Source organism: Bombus bifarius, unplaced genomic scaffold (assembly GCF_011952205.1).
Source record: "Bombus bifarius isolate JDL3187 unplaced genomic scaffold, Bbif_JDL3187 scf7180000008046, whole genome shotgun sequence".
NCBI classification, from domain to species: Eukaryota; Metazoa; Arthropoda; class Insecta; order Hymenoptera; family Apidae; genus Bombus; species Bombus bifarius.
This window is the reverse complement of record NW_022884412.1, coordinates 1,078,134-1,098,277: the sequence shown is the minus strand read 5'-3', so window position 1 is coordinate 1,098,277 and position 20,144 is coordinate 1,078,134. Positions and strand designations below refer to the sequence as shown.

General features: G+C 38.2%; 1 protein-coding gene across 21 annotated transcripts in view; it reads right to left on the bottom strand.

Annotated features, from left to right (window-relative positions):
- Nucleotides 1-20,144, bottom strand: part of LOC117207819 (CUGBP Elav-like family member 2) — a 354,083-nt gene that overhangs the window by 85,309 nt on the left and 248,630 nt on the right. For all 21 annotated transcript variants that reach the window (XM_033448419.1, XM_033448421.1, XM_033448417.1 and 18 more), the window contains one exon: nt 4,578-4,660. In XM_033448419.1, coding sequence (XP_033304310.1) covers nt 4,578-4,660 — 83 coding nt within the window. The remainder of the gene's footprint in view (nt 1-4,577; nt 4,661-20,144) is intronic.

Sequence of the window (20,144 nt, the reverse complement as noted above, 5' to 3'; positions counted from 1 at the left end):
TTTTTCTCACTCGCTCCTTTCATTCTTTCATCGTCTTTCTTCTTCCACCCCCTCCCCTCTTATTTCGCCCTCTATCTTCTTCTACCCATCGGTTATATACTGTTCATTCTCTTCTAGCTCCTAGCCCGTTTCTTCCTTTCCGTTTTCGAGGCCTGCTCCTTTCAGCCACCCACTTCTACTCAGTCAACCCTTTTCATCGTGAAAACGTCGTTCTGCAATTTACTCTTTTCTTTCTTTCGTTTTTCTCCTATGCGCTTTCCTTCTCCAAAGTGTTTTAACTCTCTCTCTCTCTCGCTCCCTCTTTCTTTTTAGTCGGCCTTCTCCGTTTCTCTACCATTCCGCTGCAACTCTATATACCTCTTGGTTTCTTCCTTCTTTATCCTCTTTCATTCTCTTCCTTCGTTACTCTGCGGTTTCGTTCGTTAGGATCGCGTGCTCGCGTACCTCGAGGAGATTTCTTTTCTCCACAAGTCCCTGCTTCACTCCCGATCGGATTCCATCCCCCGTCGGTACAAACTGATGAGAGCAGAACCTCGACTTCCGACTGTTTAACTCCCTTAATTAACCTCGTAGAGTCACTCCTGTCGCCGTGGCAAGGATTTCGGCTGCCTTTTTTTACGGCACGCGACCTTCTTCCACGACATCGTGCTCCCTCTGTTCTCTCGTTGTTAGTCTGTAGCTCTGGGATTCAATTGGGGTAGGACGGGCATCCTTTCGTCCGTCTGATCTGGTTACATACTCCTTCGTGCGATACTTTCTATCGTGATACTGAATTGTAACGAGTTTTAAAAATTTCACGTTCGTTGCAGTGCATTGATGAATCAAAAGACTTCGTTTCCTGGGGAGGTTTATGCTATGTTTAAATTTCTCTCAGAGATTCTTTTGTAGTTTATCTGCGAGTAATCTTAAGAGGAGAAAGATGAGTGAATGGCAATGTTTCTTAGTTTTCGACTTTGGTGAAACTAGTCGTGGAAGATATTGGAGATTAATTAAGGAATAAATTGATATAAACCTACGAGATTTGAGTCCACCGTATGAAAACAAATAATCGTTTATCGGTCGTTATATAGAATAAATTGTAGAAAAATAAAAACAAAAATATCGTTTAAGAAAAAAACACAACTGTTACGACAAAGTAATTGTAATCTGGTCTTTAACACGGTAATAAGATGAAAATGCTAATGGGAGGTACGGAGAACGAGTCACGAGTCGCCTCAATTATATTCCGCAGGCTGCAATTTCGTTTTCGTCGCGTCCGTTGCTCAATGTTGCGAGGTCTAGAATTTTTCAAGATGTCGGAATAGAGATATTTTTACTTGTACGATCCTCTTTTTCCTCGCGAGAGTCAGCGAGTCTCTGTCTATTTCCAGGTCGAATAATCAGGTTCGTTTAGGAGAAAATGAATTTCTTCGTTCGCGTCGTATTATGAAGCTCTTGAATAACCTCCAGACGACGTAATAAGTCAAAAGAAGTTTCTTTTCAGGCGTTTGCGAGTCAATTACCGCGAAATTTCTTATTACGCGTCTGCTGCGAACATACGAACAGTGAGTATGGCGCGCGTACGTCGTTTAAAGCGTTGCACGCCCTTTATTATTTACATTTAACGCGTGCAATTTCAGCAACATTAGACTTTCATACGTTCAATTGCTCGTGACGCAAATTCTCTTTTAAATTATTGTCATCTGCCGACGCGGCGTCATGCTCGTTGCTTTTGATGGTTTATATCGAGAGTACAATTTATATGATCTTCGTGGAGGAAGCGTATTGATTTTTCGGTTATATTAGATACTATGGAAACATTGCGCAGGTTTTATAACTTAGAAATAATGCGATGCTTTGTTATCATTTTATAAATTGTGATTTATCTTTCTAATTATGCGAGTATCAATTAGTTTGTTATTAGTTATTATTTAATCGTTAATTTCTTTTATCTTTCTTAAAGCGTTTGTTATCGACAAATTATTTAAGAATTTCTATTTAGCTGGTAATTTGTTGTTGAATATCCAATTAATGTACGGTGATAGTAACTATAATTAGCGTAGATTATTGCAACGCAATAACGATTTGTTGATCAAGTTCGCTATATTTATTAAGTACGATATTGTTCATTGACGGCAAATTAAACGCAATCTAATTTATAGCTCGAGCTAACAGTTATTGTTTCGATTAATTACGTCACGCTAATTACACCCTAACTAAATGAACAAAAATTAAAATATTAATATACGTGATATATGCAATAGGAAATTAAAGTATAAATGTTTATGAAGTACGATTCTCACATTCAAAAATAATACGAGACATAATCGACGCGAACTTGACTTTATTCTTAAATAAATTCTCTAATAAAATCCAATTTTAGTATTTTACATCATCGTTTCTTCCAACGTCACGTTACAGTTGAACATCAACGATTATCTACGTAGGTACGTCAAATTACGTTAAACCCCATTGCTGTCACCAGCAATTAATTTCCTCTCCCTTTCCTTTATCCTATATCCTAAAGCTAAACCATAGTGCTGAGGCAATTAGCCGAATCATAGTGCCTAAACAATTACTTAAACGCAAAGTACAATAGCATTGTACACGTCTATAACTACGCAACCCCCCTTACAAATCGCGGTACCACGCCACCATGATATATCGTTCCGGACAGGCAGTCGATTGCGTGGCGTATTCAATTTACGAAGCCTAATTTGACCAAGTTGCAGATGCAGTATGGGGCCAGAGAATCGGCGGAGGGAAACCGCACGTGTCGTTCGTCTCCAATATGCCAGTCGAGCAATCCGTACGACGCGTGGCCGTAAAATCCGCTACGGTGTAATTTGTATGACGATAAATATACGTGGTTTAAGCCTGCTTGCTAGCAGGATAGTGTCGCCGCCATACGACGATCAAGAAAACTTCGTCGGCTTGTGCTTGCCCCGTATTCCTTTCTCGACGGATCAACGCGTCCGTTTTCAACAATCTGTCGTCGAATTGTGCAGATACGAATCGTTTTCAAACAAAGTAAAAGTTATCGATGACACTTAAATGGATTTTTCCGTGTTAATGTATTAGTATGATAAAAAAAAAAAAGAATCAATCAATTTTTGCTACTTTAACTCTAATAATCTTCCATTATCAAGCAAAAAATCTTGGATATTAATAATGCAAAATGTACAAGTTGAAATACAACAAGTTTTTCTTAAAAAATATACATTTCCAATTCTAAAATGAAATAAAAAATTCCTCGAAATCACCGAGGAAATGAATAATTCAATTCCAAATTCGCCTAGTTCAAACTCCACATCTAAACACATTTGCCATCGAACGTTTACTCAAAATCTCTCACCACAGAGCGTATTTAATTATCAAATTCACTGATCAATATCCCCCCGAAATTCATTCGTTCTTTGTTTAGCTCCTTGGCACGAGCCAGAGGAACAGGGCGTCCGTGTCTCGATCGATGATAATTATTCTCGTAAATTCAAGCATAAATGCGCGCAGGTACAGAGTAGACGAGACGCAGGAGGGATCGGTGGGTTAAATGCTCGTAATGACGTCTCGTAATTGCATCGAAAGTTCGTGGGGAAACCGTAATTATCGTACGGCTGCACTTTCGACGATACCATCGGTCGCGTCGCTACAATCGACAGTGTGCAAATCGCCGCGAAATAATATATCTTTACGGATGTTAAATTCTTCGTTACGATCGAGTGGCGAAAACTATCGCGAGTGTCGCGAGAATGTGTCACTCTACGACATTTACGTTCGATGAATGATTAATCGTACCCTTAACTGAAGGTTCTTTAGAGTAATTCGAGAATAGTCAAGAAAAAGTCGAACAATAACTCGAATTCTGGTAACGATTCTAAATCGCGTGTATTATAATTGTTGCTTTGTATGTACAATTTAAAATCACGTCATCTCAAAGACGAAAATATTATTCCCTTGTTTCTTTTGCTATTCGTAAAACATACCGATAAAGTTTTATCGAAAGAACCGATATGCTTTATCAATTCGATATCAATTCGAAATTAATTTTATCTCGAACAACGAAATAAATTACAAGGTTACTGTAAACGAATCGATCAATACAGAACACAACGAGAATCCATTCAATTCCAGCTAGATATTTCACTTCCAGCGATCGACGATTAGTCAAAGGATTGATCGACTGGTTATACAGATTTGAGTAATTTATTTGAACGATCAATCCTATTAATATTCATTATTCGGTCAATATCTCGATTATGCGAATCACCGGTACTCGGATAATTATCTAGGTAAGCGTTCATTATTCGCTTGAGTACGAATGTACGCGTTGATTGATGCGAATTCGACATATGCCAATATTTTCGCGCATTTCGATGATATCGGAACTCAGATTATCAGAAATTTCGTAACCACTTGATAATTCTACCTTTCCTATCGTTTGCTAAAATATAAGACAAATATTTGCAGAATATTTGCAGAATATTTCGAGAATATTTTATGTAAAGGATATTTTCTGTGCCTAGAATATACAATATTCGGAGCATTTATTAATAGAATAGAAAATTCATTCGTACACGAGAAGAAATTGTCTAACTTACCCCGCTGAAGGTTTTTACGTTGTGCAAAGCATTCTGGGCGTCCAAAGCGGCCTTTCTCGTATAAAATGTTACGAAGCAACATCCTGCAACGAAAAATGCACACAATGAAGAAAAATATAAATCGTACTTCTTTTTTGAGGCACCTCTCTCAAAAGTTAAAATTCAACTATCAATATCGATATATCAATATTTTATAAAAATATGAATATCTTTGAACATCCGTAATCTAATTTTTTTTTTGGAGATTTAAAGTTTATTGAGTCCAAGAATACAGTTTTAGGTACATATTCACAATAAACGGTGAATTGTTGTAATGGTATGTTAGGCAAAGGTACTGATACGCGGCGGTACGACGTAGCCATGCTGTATTATGTGTCGGCGCTTTACAGTTTTCGTTGTATAATACAATTTTTGGGTTTAAGCAACTGGGGAGCGGAGCTTTTTTATGTATTTTTCTTTTTTCTTTTTTTTCTGTCCTGAAAACTTGGTCGCAAAACAGGACACTTTGTAATCTAATTCTGACAATGTTTATGAACGTATAACGTTTGCCAAGAGTTAAGAACGTCTTCCTCGGCATGTCGTCCTTCGGGTAGAACGATAGAAGACACTGAAATCCAAGTACTTAATATCGCGATAGGAATGACTTGTACATAGAAAACAGTGGAGCAAGTTGGTCACTTCGAAGAAGCTCATCAAGGCTTTTCCTTCGTCGCCACAGCTGGACACCAACCGAGCCAGAAACGGATTGGTCGATAGTTTGCAGTTGCCAAAAGTTCGATACACCGTTGTATTACTACCGGTTCCCCACCCCTCTCTCCATTACTAGCGACTTGGTACCTCATCCCTTCGAGTCGAAAATCCAGGAGACTGGATTTAGTCGAGACCCTACCTACCCCCCTTTTAGTTTACGAAATAAAATAGCTGCATACAGGTAGTTGTCGGCCGTTTCATTGCACGCAAACAAACGCAGCTTGAGAAAGTTTATGGCTATAGATTCAGCCTGAGAAACTCTATGGCTGCACGGTCGTTCTGGGAACTTTCGAATTCCAGATGGAACCTTAGGTTATATAATGGCCCGGGTTAAATTGATTCTACTTTACTAGGGAGGGAAAAAGCTGGATAAATTGGTCAGTTCCTGGCAGTATTTAGGAAGTCCATGGTGTTTGGAGTTTTGGAACGATATTTTGTGGACGATGTTAATGAAGCAGGACATTTGAGGTTTCATGATGCGAGTATAGATAGCTATTGCGTTTCCGATTTATTATGGCTGGAATTAAAATTGGGATTCGCAATATCAGTAATTGTTGTACCGTACATAGTGTCCGTAGGATTACAAATTTCTAATTAATTCAAATTTTTTATCATAAAAATAATTTATCATGTAACCTTCTATAAAAATAAATGTATATCGTAAAATCCAAGTTACGTTCATAATGAAAAAAATCTTGTACTCTTGTCAAAAGTAGATATTTTTATGAAAGCGTTAGTTTGTTGCAAATAATCGAAACTTAAACTGTGATAAACTGTTCAGTTAGTGATCGAAATGTTGACCGGTTAAATCTCATAAAAATATCGCGCTTAACACGCTCGTGTAAGGATCGTGTATGATGGAAGATCGTATAATCTACGTAACAATAATGTTTGCTTTTAACATGCGGCTGTAAGTTCTTAAGCTTGTTGGTTCATGAACTTCAGTAATCCAACCTATCATCCTATATTTGTCCAATAACTTAGAATTGCAAGAACTCCTTGTATGACTTACAATCAGTAGCTATATATTTACACATTAATTTCTATAGGATATTATAGAAAGGAGATCAAGGTTTATGAAATAATAATGTATCGACACCCGCAATCTTTTGGTCCAAATGTCAATAAGAAAATTTTATATGCATTAGTACGTATTTTTGTACGAGTACTCATCATCCCTTGTCTCATTAGTCTCGTGATTTTAACATCGTATTATCACAATTACACAAAATTCGTTCAGAATGGCACTGTCACGATGCACAAGATATAAAGTTTTGCAAAAGAATATCTGAAATCTGGAACTCTTGGAAGGATGATGCCGTGAAAGAGGGGTTGATTTGTAACGAGGTATTCGATACTGTGTCTAAGCAGTTATCCGATATCACGGCGACGCGTAATTGAAAAATGCGTAATACGATGCCTGTAGCTCAAGATGCGTTGAACTAAAATTTCGTTTCCATGTAATTTTCGTTTCGTGGTTTCGCCGCAACTTCATGCGGGCGGTAACAGCTCACAGCCAAGAAAATGAGTAACCCGATATTCCTCGATAACATCTAATTCACCAGACAGCCGTTTTAATAGAATCGAACTTCGCTTACAAAAGATGTCTCGAGGTCCGATAACATTAATTTCATTAAAAATATCATCGTTAACAGTTATCATATACATTAACAGTTCTGAAATAGTCTCATACCAAGAATGTTACATCGATCGGTTATTGTATAGTCGGACACTGTGAACAGGAAGATCCATTCGGACAAAATGCTGGTAATACTCAAGAAACATCTGTAAGAAGGATATTTTTCACCTAACCTTCTCCTATTGGCCAAGAAGCAAAACAACGTTAGATATTCCTGATATGTCAACGGTGAGTTTCGGTAAATTACGACAGGAGGACTCAGCGGGAGTCGGGAAATTATGTTCCGGCGGGTAACTAATCTTGAGGCATCATCGCTCGATAGACCTTTAAATCACATCGTGCAAACTACCCCCTCGCCGCGTCTAGTTGCTCGACGGCCAGCCTGTAATACTCGTGTCTACAAATGACCCCATTCGTCGAGATGCCAACACCAACCCCCTTTTCTTCGTTCTACTATGTACTATATATTGACTAGCGCTGCCATCTCATCGGTTTTTCCTTTCTTCAATGAGATATGGCCAACTACGATAGTGGTACCGATACTAAATTCCTGTATTTTTATACTAAATACTGTTATTATTGCGCCAAATCATCGTCGTTTATCCAATAAAAGTTGTTTAAATATCATGTACTTATAAATGATATTATTACACATTTGATATAACAATCGATATTGTCAAATTTTAAACTGAAATTCACAACTTTTACCCCCAAAATAAAATTAAAAGGTTCTACAACTGCACAACACAATACGATTTCCCCTTTCCCAACGAATATTACGATGCACCAAACACATTCTCCCGATGGATCAACATCCATAGAGTTTTCATCGAAATGAGGGTTCTCATTCAACGCGTACGATCGTAAATTTCAATAGGCGCGTCATAAATGTAATCAAAGCATTGTAGCTGTTTGAATAAAATCCACGACGCCTATGGTTTATTGACTGCGCGGTATTACATTGACGAATGGTAGGCGAGCAGTGCTTTGAGCATTGACGAATCGCGGTGAACTGTCGTGCGAGCAGTCGAGAGTGTTAGGGTGAAAACCAGCGTAAACCGAAACGTGAAGGGTGGCGGTCAGGGTAACTCTGATTTATTTCCAGGTTTGCCTAGTAGTAGGTGGCTCGTGTTACCTCATAGACAGTTACAAATTCGTCCGGGAATTTTTGGCATCTTTTTCCTTCGTAATTTTGTTCTACTTATCACCACGGATCGTAATAACGAAGTTTAAGGTTTTAGTCGAAGAAAAAATTACTATTACAAAATGGCATGAGAAAATATAACAAGGACGTAATCGTTTATTGAATTTGAAAGAAAGGAGTGTTAGTGGTAGACATATACATATAGTCAGACCTACCATATTAAGACATTAACTTGGATATTACGCCTTGTACCTACCTCCTTGTAAATCGACGTAATTTAATTCGTGAATGCACTAATTTTCCATTCATATCGCATATACGTATCTTGTTGTTTAATTTGAAGATTGATGTATTATTACCGGAGAAGATTATACTGTGGTCTGGCTTAGTCGGATAATTAGCATTTTACCGTATTTGGTATTTCGAAAACAACTTATATCACCGCAATAAACGTATTCATCGAACTCTTTGTGAGTGGAATGAATTGGAGCTAATACGAATATTCATTAACAAAAACGCAGGAAACGTTAAACGATCACACAAGTACCGAACACATGGTCTGTGCAACATCTAGATTGAAATGAACAGTTAATGCGTAATTTATTAATCTCCTGCGTACGATATTCATGCATTTCCGCATGTAGCCCCCGAATTATAATCTATGTGGGACGATCGTGTCGAGTCGTAATTACGTGAACTCTCCAGCTAGAAATTCGAAATTAACCGGTCATTGAACGAAGAAAGCGACGCAATTATGCGAGAACCCTGCCACAACGAGCAAAGCGAATTTACGGTAAATTCAAATAAACTATTCTCCACGTTGAAATCAATTTGGCACCATAAACTCATTAATGACACGGTAATAACGATTATTAAAGTAATTGCTGACTATCTGATATTGTACAATTGCGTCAATAACGATGAGTGCAATTGTTGATATTGTTGGTTATTTAATTGTTGGAATGTTCATAGATATCGAGACAAAATATGTTTACAGAAGTACGAAAGCATTGGCTTATTATAGGATAATATTATAGAGAAAATACAATAACAGTACTGAGATAATTTGGATGAGTAAATTACGATATAATTATGTAGAAAAATTTACACATAGGATATAATACGTATACACACACAGGCACAGACACACACACACACACACGCACACACACACACACTTCTTTTTCTTTCTTTCTTCCTTTTTTGAAGATTTTAATATGATTATGTCTCATCGTGTTTACAATATTTCAGTATTTCGATTCGACTTGAACCTATTTTCATATTACTGTACATGTATTTCAAGATGGCCCACTTTGTATCGTTGTTTTGATATACGGGTACATATACAGGTATACATATATACATATATATATATATATATATATATATATGTGTGTGTGTGTGTGTGTGTATATATATATATATTGCAGAATATTCTGTGACACATCTTTACGATATTCCTAATTAAAGAGATATTTCAACGAATCCAGTAATTATTTTTAAACCACGAGTAATTCAACATCGACATACTAATTGGAACACTCTCTTTAAAACGCCGTTACGTGTGTGCTTACTATGTATGAAATGATAGCCCCAAGTTATTTTATAGAAATAACGAAATAACCACAGATGTTCTTATTATTTATATTTTTCAGTCTATTGAATTTCATTTGCGGAACATTGTTAATGTTTCTTTTAATGATCATGCAATAATATAATAAATACGTTTACGAGACCTATTCCCTTTTACAATTATTACAACGCGTTGCAGTTATTATAAATTTTCGAAATATAACTTTTTTGTCATAATGGATAACTAGTTGTTGATTCTTATCTTACATCGTAGCGTTGATCATCGTCGATTGAATTAAATTTATTCACGCGAGACAAAATTACGCAGAAATACTATGTATGTACACACTAACCCTATGTATTAGGTTGTCCGGAAAGTGTCGTTCTTTTACAGACACGTCTTTCACAACGATTCATCTTTATACAAACATGAAACCTAATTTTTTTTTTATTTGTTTATTTAGCCCAAGATACAGTTTTAGATACATATTCACAATAAACGGTGAATTTTCGTAATGATATGTTAGGCAAAGGTACCGATACGATAAGGTACATGAAACCTAATCTGTCGAGCGTTGTGATCTTTATTTTGATAGCACAAAATGGATCATACGTAATTCGATAAAATAATATAAAACGGAAAATGTCGTGCATCCATTATTTCCTTATAAAACGAAAGAAACTTATCGGACGACCTAATAGTTTCACAGTAACAGCCTGAAAAATTTATAAAGCACGATTGATTTATACAAACATCTCCTCTAATCAGAGTTTCATATTATAGCGAGCCAAGCCGAAGTACATATCTCTGTTTATATGTATGTCGGAGATGAAAGGAAAACCGGAGCCTTCCCTTTGCAATTTTGAGAAAGTCTTCTAATGCTTTAGCCTAGATTTTATCATAGCTGTAATTAAGCAATTCTTGTCATTTGTAATTGTTCGATATTTGTGATAGCGAAAGTGGGTTCGAGCTGACAACTGGTCGCCGAACGTAGCCACGGTCACGGGATAAACGTTTTGCCTGACGAAGGTGTGGATCGGTTGTATAGTTCTCCCTAGAAATCACATAGAATTGTACTTTGGAGATGTCGATATAATGGGACACACGTTATATTAGGAATCAAACTCCAGACAGAAACTGCCTAGCAACGGCGTTTGGATCTTCCTCGATGCTTCCAAAGAGTATGCAACAAACTCTTGGCAGAAACTGCCTAGCAACGGCGATTGGAACCTTCTCGATGCCTCCAGCGAGCATATAACAAACAAATGCAGTCGTACAGCGAAAAAGATTTTCATCAGATATTCATTCGTGTGATCGCCTTGGAAAGTGATACATCAAGCAATTTACCGAGTGTCTCAGCAATCGTATTTTTTTGTGTTTAAAATTATTCTACGCATAGTAAAGAGTTATCCCGTTTCGTTTGAACCCAAGAACATTGTTAATAGCGTTTATTAAACTCATTATTCGTTAAACTTATTATTCGTAAAACATATTATTCGTTAATCGTATTATTCGTTAAACTTATTATTCGTTAATCTAATCATTAGTTAAATTTATCGTTTGTTAATCTTATCATTCATTAAACTCAATATTCATATTATTTTGTAAAATCTTGTATATTCGCGTAAATATAATCTCTGTTTCGTAAAACGATGGCTAATTCAAACGAAGAATCGTTACGCGCCTTAAATTCTAATGTTAACCCGACATGTATATTCGGAGCACGATTTATCGTCACGACAGTTCGTCTACGATTGATTCCAAATGACTGATTCTATATATATGTATGTATTTGAACGATCTGTCTACAAAGAAATAGTATACAATAAGACAAGGAAGATCAGCAATAAGCTAGAGCTAGAACACAGAGTAACAAGCACATCGTTACAATTTTAGGAGCGGATTTCATTTGCGTTGCGAATTATTCCGTCTACAAAAATCATGGTGGATAAGTAGAACGAATTCGTTGGTTGGTCTCGTCCGCCATTAGGAATTCCCAATTGACGTCGTAATTATCGCTAATTGGACTCCGGATTATACTCGCGCGACACGCCGCGTGTGAAATGCTCGTCGTTCGAGTCGCGAATTATGCATTGCCTTTTCCGGAAACGGAGACGAGTTACGAAGGACAAAGAAAGCGATAGGTTGCCCTCCGGGATATGTATTTCCAAAATAGAAGACTGTCACTCTGTCAATCAGGATGTTAATACTTTACATCCTGTCAGCCATATGTTCGTACCTTGATTTCTCTCTAATCAGAAATGACGGCTGCTCGACTGGAGTTTCTACTTTTTTTTTTTCATTTGTACAGATATCACTTATGTTCATTTTTACAGGCTACACGGCTTAAGACTTTCTGTTTAATCTTTTTTTAATTTCAGTTTTTTTGATATGTGAGTTGTATGAATAATTAGGTTCAGGATATAACTGAATACTTTATGCCAGAGCGCAGGAAATTTTTTACCTGCTATGTCACGCGCGGTCACAAATTACCTCGTATGGAAAATGAGAATTTTCTGTTGTGCTAGTATAACACTTAGTCTTAAAATATATCTATATGAAGTTACTAAAATAATCCACTCATACGTCTTTTTGGTTAAATTTTACTTCTACCAAATTTTTATGATCGGTTTGAAGCATAAGATTTTCAAATACTAATAAATTTAATAGTGACGTGTAAATATAAAAAATATAATGTAACGTGCTGTAACGTCTTTCATAGTCTCTGAAAAAAAGCAGAAACATCGAAAGCCGCAGGAATTGCCTAGGCTGCCGGGTGCATCAGTTGTAACAACGCAAGATTTCGAATAACCACGATATGGGTGCGGATAAGCGATTGCCGATACACCTTGTTTTAGTCGTACGAGAGTCAACTAGTGATCCCAGGCGAGCACGTTTACTACTTCGATGCCGATGCGTGATTAAAGCCTACGGGGAAATCTAACAGCGTGGCATCGTGGAGGTAATCCTTGCATGCGACCCTGACGCGGTGGCCGCATGCCTGTGCGCGTTTCCGGTACACGCAACGCCACCTGGATGGCGGTATCTATCCTCTCCACACGACCAACCTACGTTAACCGATAATTTCTGGCTGCGTCGCGGCACCAATAACGCGCGATCGACGATTCAGATGAATCTAATTAGCGATAATTTCCGCGGGGCCCATCCGTACACGCGGTTTTACGCAAATATCTAACACGCCGCATCGGAATCGCTTGGTATTAATAATCGAGGGACTGATTGCTCGTTAAACAAGGGGCAGGTTGGATTATCCGTGTGGCAAGGAATTTTGATATTCCTCGTTTCTTTCCGAAGACTACGAGGGATGTGTTATATTTAGTGCGAAAGAGATTTACACGCTGCTCCATATAGGTTGATTCTAGTAACTGGGCCGGAGGATTATAACCGTTGCAGATAGAAAAAAGTAGTTGCTGTTACAAAATGCTTTGCATTGACATACTCTTCGGGAGAAAGATCCCATTATACAATGATGGAGCTTGATAAACAATGTAGAATCTTCCTCTACAATCGTTTTTCTATCTGCGATGGAGACAGAGTTGTAGCCCGGCCCAGCTACCATATAGACTCACCTTCTATATCTGTAATATTTGGAAGTTATTATGTTTCAGGGAGATTATAATTTGATAGAATTAAAATTTGATCGAATAACATTGTGTTAAAAGATACGGGTGTTACTCGAGAATATTTACTTGCTTACGATTCACCGGAGGGATTCACCGAATTAAATGTCCCATTTGCAAAATAGCTAATAAACTACGTATTATACAGAGCGCGGTGAACCACTGATAAGCATAAAATGCGAACGTTCATACAGGTATCGATTGGCAAGGAGCAGATTTCTGCACGAGAACTTGGAATCGAGTTCTACACTTGGATGCTTGGCGGTTCATCCGCGAGGAAACACGAGACTGTGAGTCGTGGAAGAGACAGAGAGAGAGAGAGAGAGAGAGAGAGAGAGAGAAAACATAAATTCGTCCTGGCTCGTAAATTGGTGTCATTCTTCGCGTACCTAGAAAAGACCGCGTGTTCTGCTTTCGCTGCACCTTTTCCTTGTCATCCATCCCCATCCTTCCGAACCTCTTCCACCAAGCCTCTTTTGCTCCCTTTTTCCACGTCTTCGATAAGAAGAGAGTTCGAGGAGGATGAGCAGAGTCCACAGAGACGTCGATAGAGATATCATCAAAGCGAAGCATCGATCGTGTTCATAAATTCGGTGTCCGACTCGTACGGGGTAACTGTCTCTCTCGAGTGACGTAGATTCTCCATCGTATCTTATATTTCTCTCAGTTTTATTTTCGCGCTTCTTACCTCCTTACCTCGATCCCCGAGACTACCCTTCTACATATATAGTATCCTCCTCGACCTACCTCATCCTTCTTCTTTATTTCTGTTTTCATTTTTCTATGAGACATCTTTTCCGCTTTTATATGACCACCAGTAAGTACGAGAGTTTTATTTTTCTCTTTTGTTCTGCTCGATTTTTCTCGTTTCGTGTTCTTTTTCGCTTATTTTTCCTTTGGTCTGATTTTATGATCGTTCAGCTTGAATACCTTTTCGGTAGATGGAATTTTCCTACAATCTTTTCTCTTTGGGTTATCGTCTTTTACGTATTCATTTCATGATATTGCATATCCTTATATGTACAATACTATTCGTAACACTCATTTGTATTTGTATTTGTATTTAAACACTTTAATCGATTTGTCGCAATAGTATATCAATAACTTTAAAATATGACAATGACGATAAATTAAATATTGATATTTTTCCTTAGAATGTACATATCTTTTCTTATAAGGCTTCCTAATATGACTCTTAATGTCGGAGCATATTGCAATCGGCACATTGAAATCGGCATTCCATCGAGTTTGACTATTTACGTGTTTATGTATTAGATGTGCATGAGAGTTGCCTAGTCGAATATACCTTTGACCGATCAAGCAACATAAATTCTCTGATTAGATCGAGAACAAAGGTTCGCACTGAGGAACCTTCGCTCGAACGGAATCAGCTGCGCTTCCAGTGCAGATCGATATTGAAATTCCAGCTTCAAAATAAATTATGTTTTCGATAAAACGTTCCAGCTGCTACTAATGTCGTGCACGAAGCACACAAAACACTCCAACTTTGGTGGAACGCACAACATCTCAGCAAGGAACATCGATGTTTAACAAAAAGTTGATTGAAATATAGTAACGATAGACGATACTTATAGAACAATCTGATATTAGTAGATATTTCGTTCACATTTCAAACTTGTTATCTAAGTTACCAATCAATAAAAACGATTCCACAAACTGGAAGAGGGCATATGCGATGTTTCGAATTCTCTCCGATTAATTCATCTTTCTCCCTTGATTCCAGGAAGTTTCAATCTATCCACGAAACTCGCAATCAGCCGCATCAGCAAGAATATGTTTCCAGATAGCTCGTCGTCTTTGTGAGACAGTTGACAGTTCGTTTCTGTACTGATATTCCATCGAGCATCGGGGTTACGAGTTTGCTGCAATCAGCGCAGTCATGAAAGATCAAGACGCGGAACAAAGATCGAAAGACGAATGACAGACGGTAAGGATACATCCATCGATTCACGAATCGATCGAGAACTACCGATACTCGATCTATGTCATTAGCGTATTGACTCGTGGATCATTGGTCTATAGAGGCTACGGGCTAAGGAGACGATGTCTTCGGAGTTTAGAGATAGTAGATAGAGAAGCTAAGCGACACGTCGAGTCGGGGTCGAAGATTTTCCTGATAAAACCGAGATTGCGATCCTTCGCCAATCCTGAGGATACCACAGCTGGAACGAACGAAACCGCGACAGACCTTCTTCCGTTGCCTGGTCGTTCTAGTTTTGCTTGTCCGTTGGAATCGTGAGGAAACCTAACCTCAACCGCATCGAGAGTGTTTTCCAGCAGCTTGTATCGCTGATACACGTAGAGACGATGCACAACGTGGAACGAGCGGGTTTGGATTTCAGCTTTCCCCGAATCCTGCTTTACTTAGGTAGCGACGACGAAATCGAAGGAGAAGAAGAGAAGGAAGTCCGTGGCCCGGTTTCGAGGGATCAGCGAAATGGCCTTACGTAAACAAATCTCGATCGATCTATCTAGCCCCCGGGAATACCTGGAATGATTTTACGTGACGACGAGATACTTACTGGGTTTTCAGGCCGTTCCAGACGGGGAAATATAGGTGGAGCTCGGCACCAGTTCCTCGATTTTATCGCGAATACTGCGACACACGGTACGCGCGAGCTGATTTCATACTACAGAATTCCAAAGCGTTGCCGTGTCGCTCTGCTTGGTCGACGAGTGTGTAAACTTTTATTTTCATTCAAATTTTAATCGTAATCGATTAAATTTTATACTTCCCCTTATAATACAAAACTTCTGTTTCATTCTGAATACGTTGTTAGAAACGAGGACATACGGAAAGACCTTGGAATACCATCGGTCAAGGAAGAGATTAGCAGATTCGCAAGAAGGTACAGAGAAAGAATAGCAACGCACCCGAACCGGCTGGCAGCGGAAACGATCAACACAACCATAGAAAGAAGACTAAAAAGGAAACACCCAGCAGATCTCACAAAGGATATATCTTAACAAACACGAAGATGGTACCCCATTGGGGGTAGCCACCCACATGATAATCAAACAGATAAAAAATTCTACCAAATGTCCAAATTGGACAAATTGTGAATGTGAAATTTTAAATAAAAAAAAATTCTGAATACGTTAGAAATAATATAAACATTTACAATGTTTTTATGCATATGTTACCATAAATTTGTTATGTTTAGCGTTTTCCGCTAGTCGACTAAATATTTATTTGTTCCAACTCATAGTTCAAACAGGGAGGTTTATATTTGACAAGCCGACTAATTATCTAGAGATGTCATTCCGAGCATGCTACGAACGTTTAGATAACGCGGATTTTGGTACATTTGCACATTCTTAAATAATTGATATTATTAATCTCATCGAGATTAACGGTCCGGAAACTGTATGTACGCGCAGTCTACATCTCTGGCTATATACAATTAATACCATAATACGAAACAAGGTTGAAGATTTATTATTATAATATCAAACGAAGTAAGTGAATTTACCTCGAGATCATAGATTTGTTTAATTATAAGAGAATGACTATAGCTAAATATATATATATATATAATTTTTCTGCTATTGCTACAGTGAGGAAAACGATTTCAAATCTACGAGCAATGCATGTAGAATGTTATTGTACTTATACAGCTATATCTTTATTACATAACTACGGATTTGTATTGGTAGAGAATAGGAAGATACACTTTTATTTGTTCGGGATCATTGATATTCCAAACGCGTAAAAGATGGCTTCCCCCACGGGATAATACTCCTTAGGAGTTCGGTTCCTTACTTTGGTTTTCCATTGCACCCATTCTGTTCGTCCTTCGTTACGATTATAATGTATTCACGGTGTTGCTGGATCCGACTGCGTAAATGACATTTCTATTTGTCGCTAGGGCTTCAGCGACGAACTGTTGTTACCGCTTTCACGAATATTCGTACAATAAATTTTATCTACTCTTAAAGGGATACGTAGATAGAACTTGTCTTGTAATTATAGTTGTAACATTTTAAAACGTTACCTAAAGTACCCTAATTTTAATTTAGAAATTGTTGGTAGTGTATAAAATAAAGGACTACGTGTCCTCTGAAATTTCAATTTTCATTGCAATTCGCCGATCACTGATTCTGTCGTCAACTCTGTTGATGTGGCTCTCACTTCTAGGAAAATTTTACATCTTCTCTAGTGTTTAGTTTTTGGCACAACGATTCTCTTTACAGCGGCTTCTTTGGTCTCTATTATAGTACTGCGGAAAGATCGTCGACATACGGACAACGTCGACGATGAAGCGCAAATGCTGACAAGCCGAAAGGGTCGGAAAACCTAACGGCCATCAATATATTTCGGCACCGCAGCCGTTGATGTTCATTTAGTCATCGAAGAGTCAAGCGTCAAGAATCGTTAATCGAGAGTTGTCATATCACACTACTGCATTAAGTTCAAGTTAAATAATCATCGTTTTCTCTTTAATCCACTGTAATATATCCATCTATCAGTAAATTATCGTATAGGATAGAAACCACTAGAAATTCTAATTTCTAACATTTGCAAAAAAGAAATCCTATAATACACTCATCCACGCGTTTGCTCTCTCTATTCCGAAATATAAAACCTCGTCAAACCCGATCAAAAAATCTTCATTAAAGCTTTTGTTAAAGCTATTTTCCAATCTTTTTCGCATTTCCCTAGATCGTCTCTGGAAATCATACCCACCGAACTATAAACTCAATCCTACTCTCTTTAATCAGATACACAGCTTCAATTTCTGGCTCTCCTAAGGAGATTAATCGAGAGACTCTCCCCGTCTGCTGACTGACCAAGTCTCCCATCCGAATTGCCAACAGGCAGTTAGTTAGTCACTGGTTCCACTAATCCCGCTGATATTAATTCGGATACATGGAACGCGTGGCACGCACGCGCACTCATAGTCGAACCAAGTGTCCTCCTATATGGATAGAAGCGTGTGAGCAAGTAGTCCAAGTAGGCCGGCAAGGCGGCCAGCTGGCTGCCGCCTCCCAGACGATGATCAACTGCGCGGCATAATAAACGGATCTGTTGACGTCAACGCCAGAAGGGACCCGGGGAGGAAACAGGTGTCCTGTCTGCGAAGTCGTAGACAAGCAAACCAACCGTCCGCTTAAGATGCTCCTGGGCTTGAGTAATCGTGCGTTAATTATCGTAGATTACTCGGAACCGGCGAACCAGCGAAACACCGGCAAATTCGGCCACGCGATGTAGTTTACAGGATTTCGTTGCTGAATGTTGCAGAAGCGTCTTGCGCTGGGTTAGGTTCAGAGAGTTTGTTGTAGAGAAAAGCCTGATGGTATGCTTGAATTGATACTGATGGAATTTCGTGTCGAGTGCAATTGTTACTACACATTGCTAGTTAGTATCCAAATACTTTGAAAGTACCTGGGAGAATGAAACATATTTGGGTAGTTCTCCGTAGGTATTTGAAATAGTCTAAAGGTAAAAAGGTTAAATATCTAGTTTCCAAAGTAAAACATAATTAACGAAAAGTAGCTATTGGGCATCGTTATCGATAAAATGTTTGATCCGTTATGCGCTAAGAATCGAACGAATTTATACTTGAAAAATCTATTCGACAGCTGGTTTACTTCCTAGATCCTCTATCCCGAAACAACATTCCCGAAGGAGGTGAAACAAGCACCGATTCTATAAGCAAGAAGAAATACCAAATACGTACATACAACGTTCTATCTTATAGGCTATTTATCTTCGCATCCGCTTCTAGAATAACACATGGCCGCGTGTTGCATAATAAAGGGATCAATCTCCGTCAACGGCAGTAACAATGTGAATCGAGAAACGCGGGAATCCATAGTTACACGCCGTGGTTGGCTAATAATATTCGCGCGAATGGCAATACGCGTGATAGACGCGTTTAATTACAGCGTGACAATCGTTTCGCGATCGTGCATGCGCGAAAGGAACCGAATTTAGACGCGAAACGGATGTCTCCGTATAGACATTTGTTATTCCGGCTGTCACTTCATCATATCGTAGCTCGTACCCAGCTCGTTTATCATCAGGATAGATACCTCGATTATACCGGCTGAATATTGCCCACGTGTGTCAATGCACGCTGCTCTTTATAGTCTGCGAGCTCGTAAAATCGGCAACGAGTCCAACTTTACGTATTTCAATAACCGAAAGAGAAATAATTTCGAGAAAGAAAATGGAAAAGAAAATTTTCGATAAGAGAATGCTAAAATTCACATTTATCATAGATTGGTATAAAGAGAATCGATGTTATAACGATTAATCTATTCTCTAAATGTTACCAATATTGGAAATACGTATTACAAAGAAATTTAACATATTGTTGAGATATGTATAATTTTCTGTGCTGGACTAGGTTAAATGCGTAGTAGAGATACTTGTATGTGAATATCAGTGTGTGGAAGTATGTGTGTCCGAAGCGTCTCGAAAACAAAGGAATGTAAACTCTTTAGTCAGTCAAGAGTCGGTTAAGAGTCGGTTAACAGTCGGGTATAGAAGAAAGTGCTGAGACGCGTGCAAGTGTGTATCGATGAATATAAAAGGAATCGTTCATGAAATAAATATTTCATTATTTTAATATTAATCCTCAGTATAAATTTAGTGCTCCTATAACATTATTTCGGCTTCAAAGATCCACAATTTTCAACACATATCTTCAATTTACAAACGACTTTTGCAATGTGAAAATCAAAGTGTTTCTATAAGATGTATACAGCCCTACTAATAGGCGACACCGCTTAATGCTCCAATTTACAACCTCGCTATATCTCTTCTACCAACTATACCAACGAGGTAAAATTT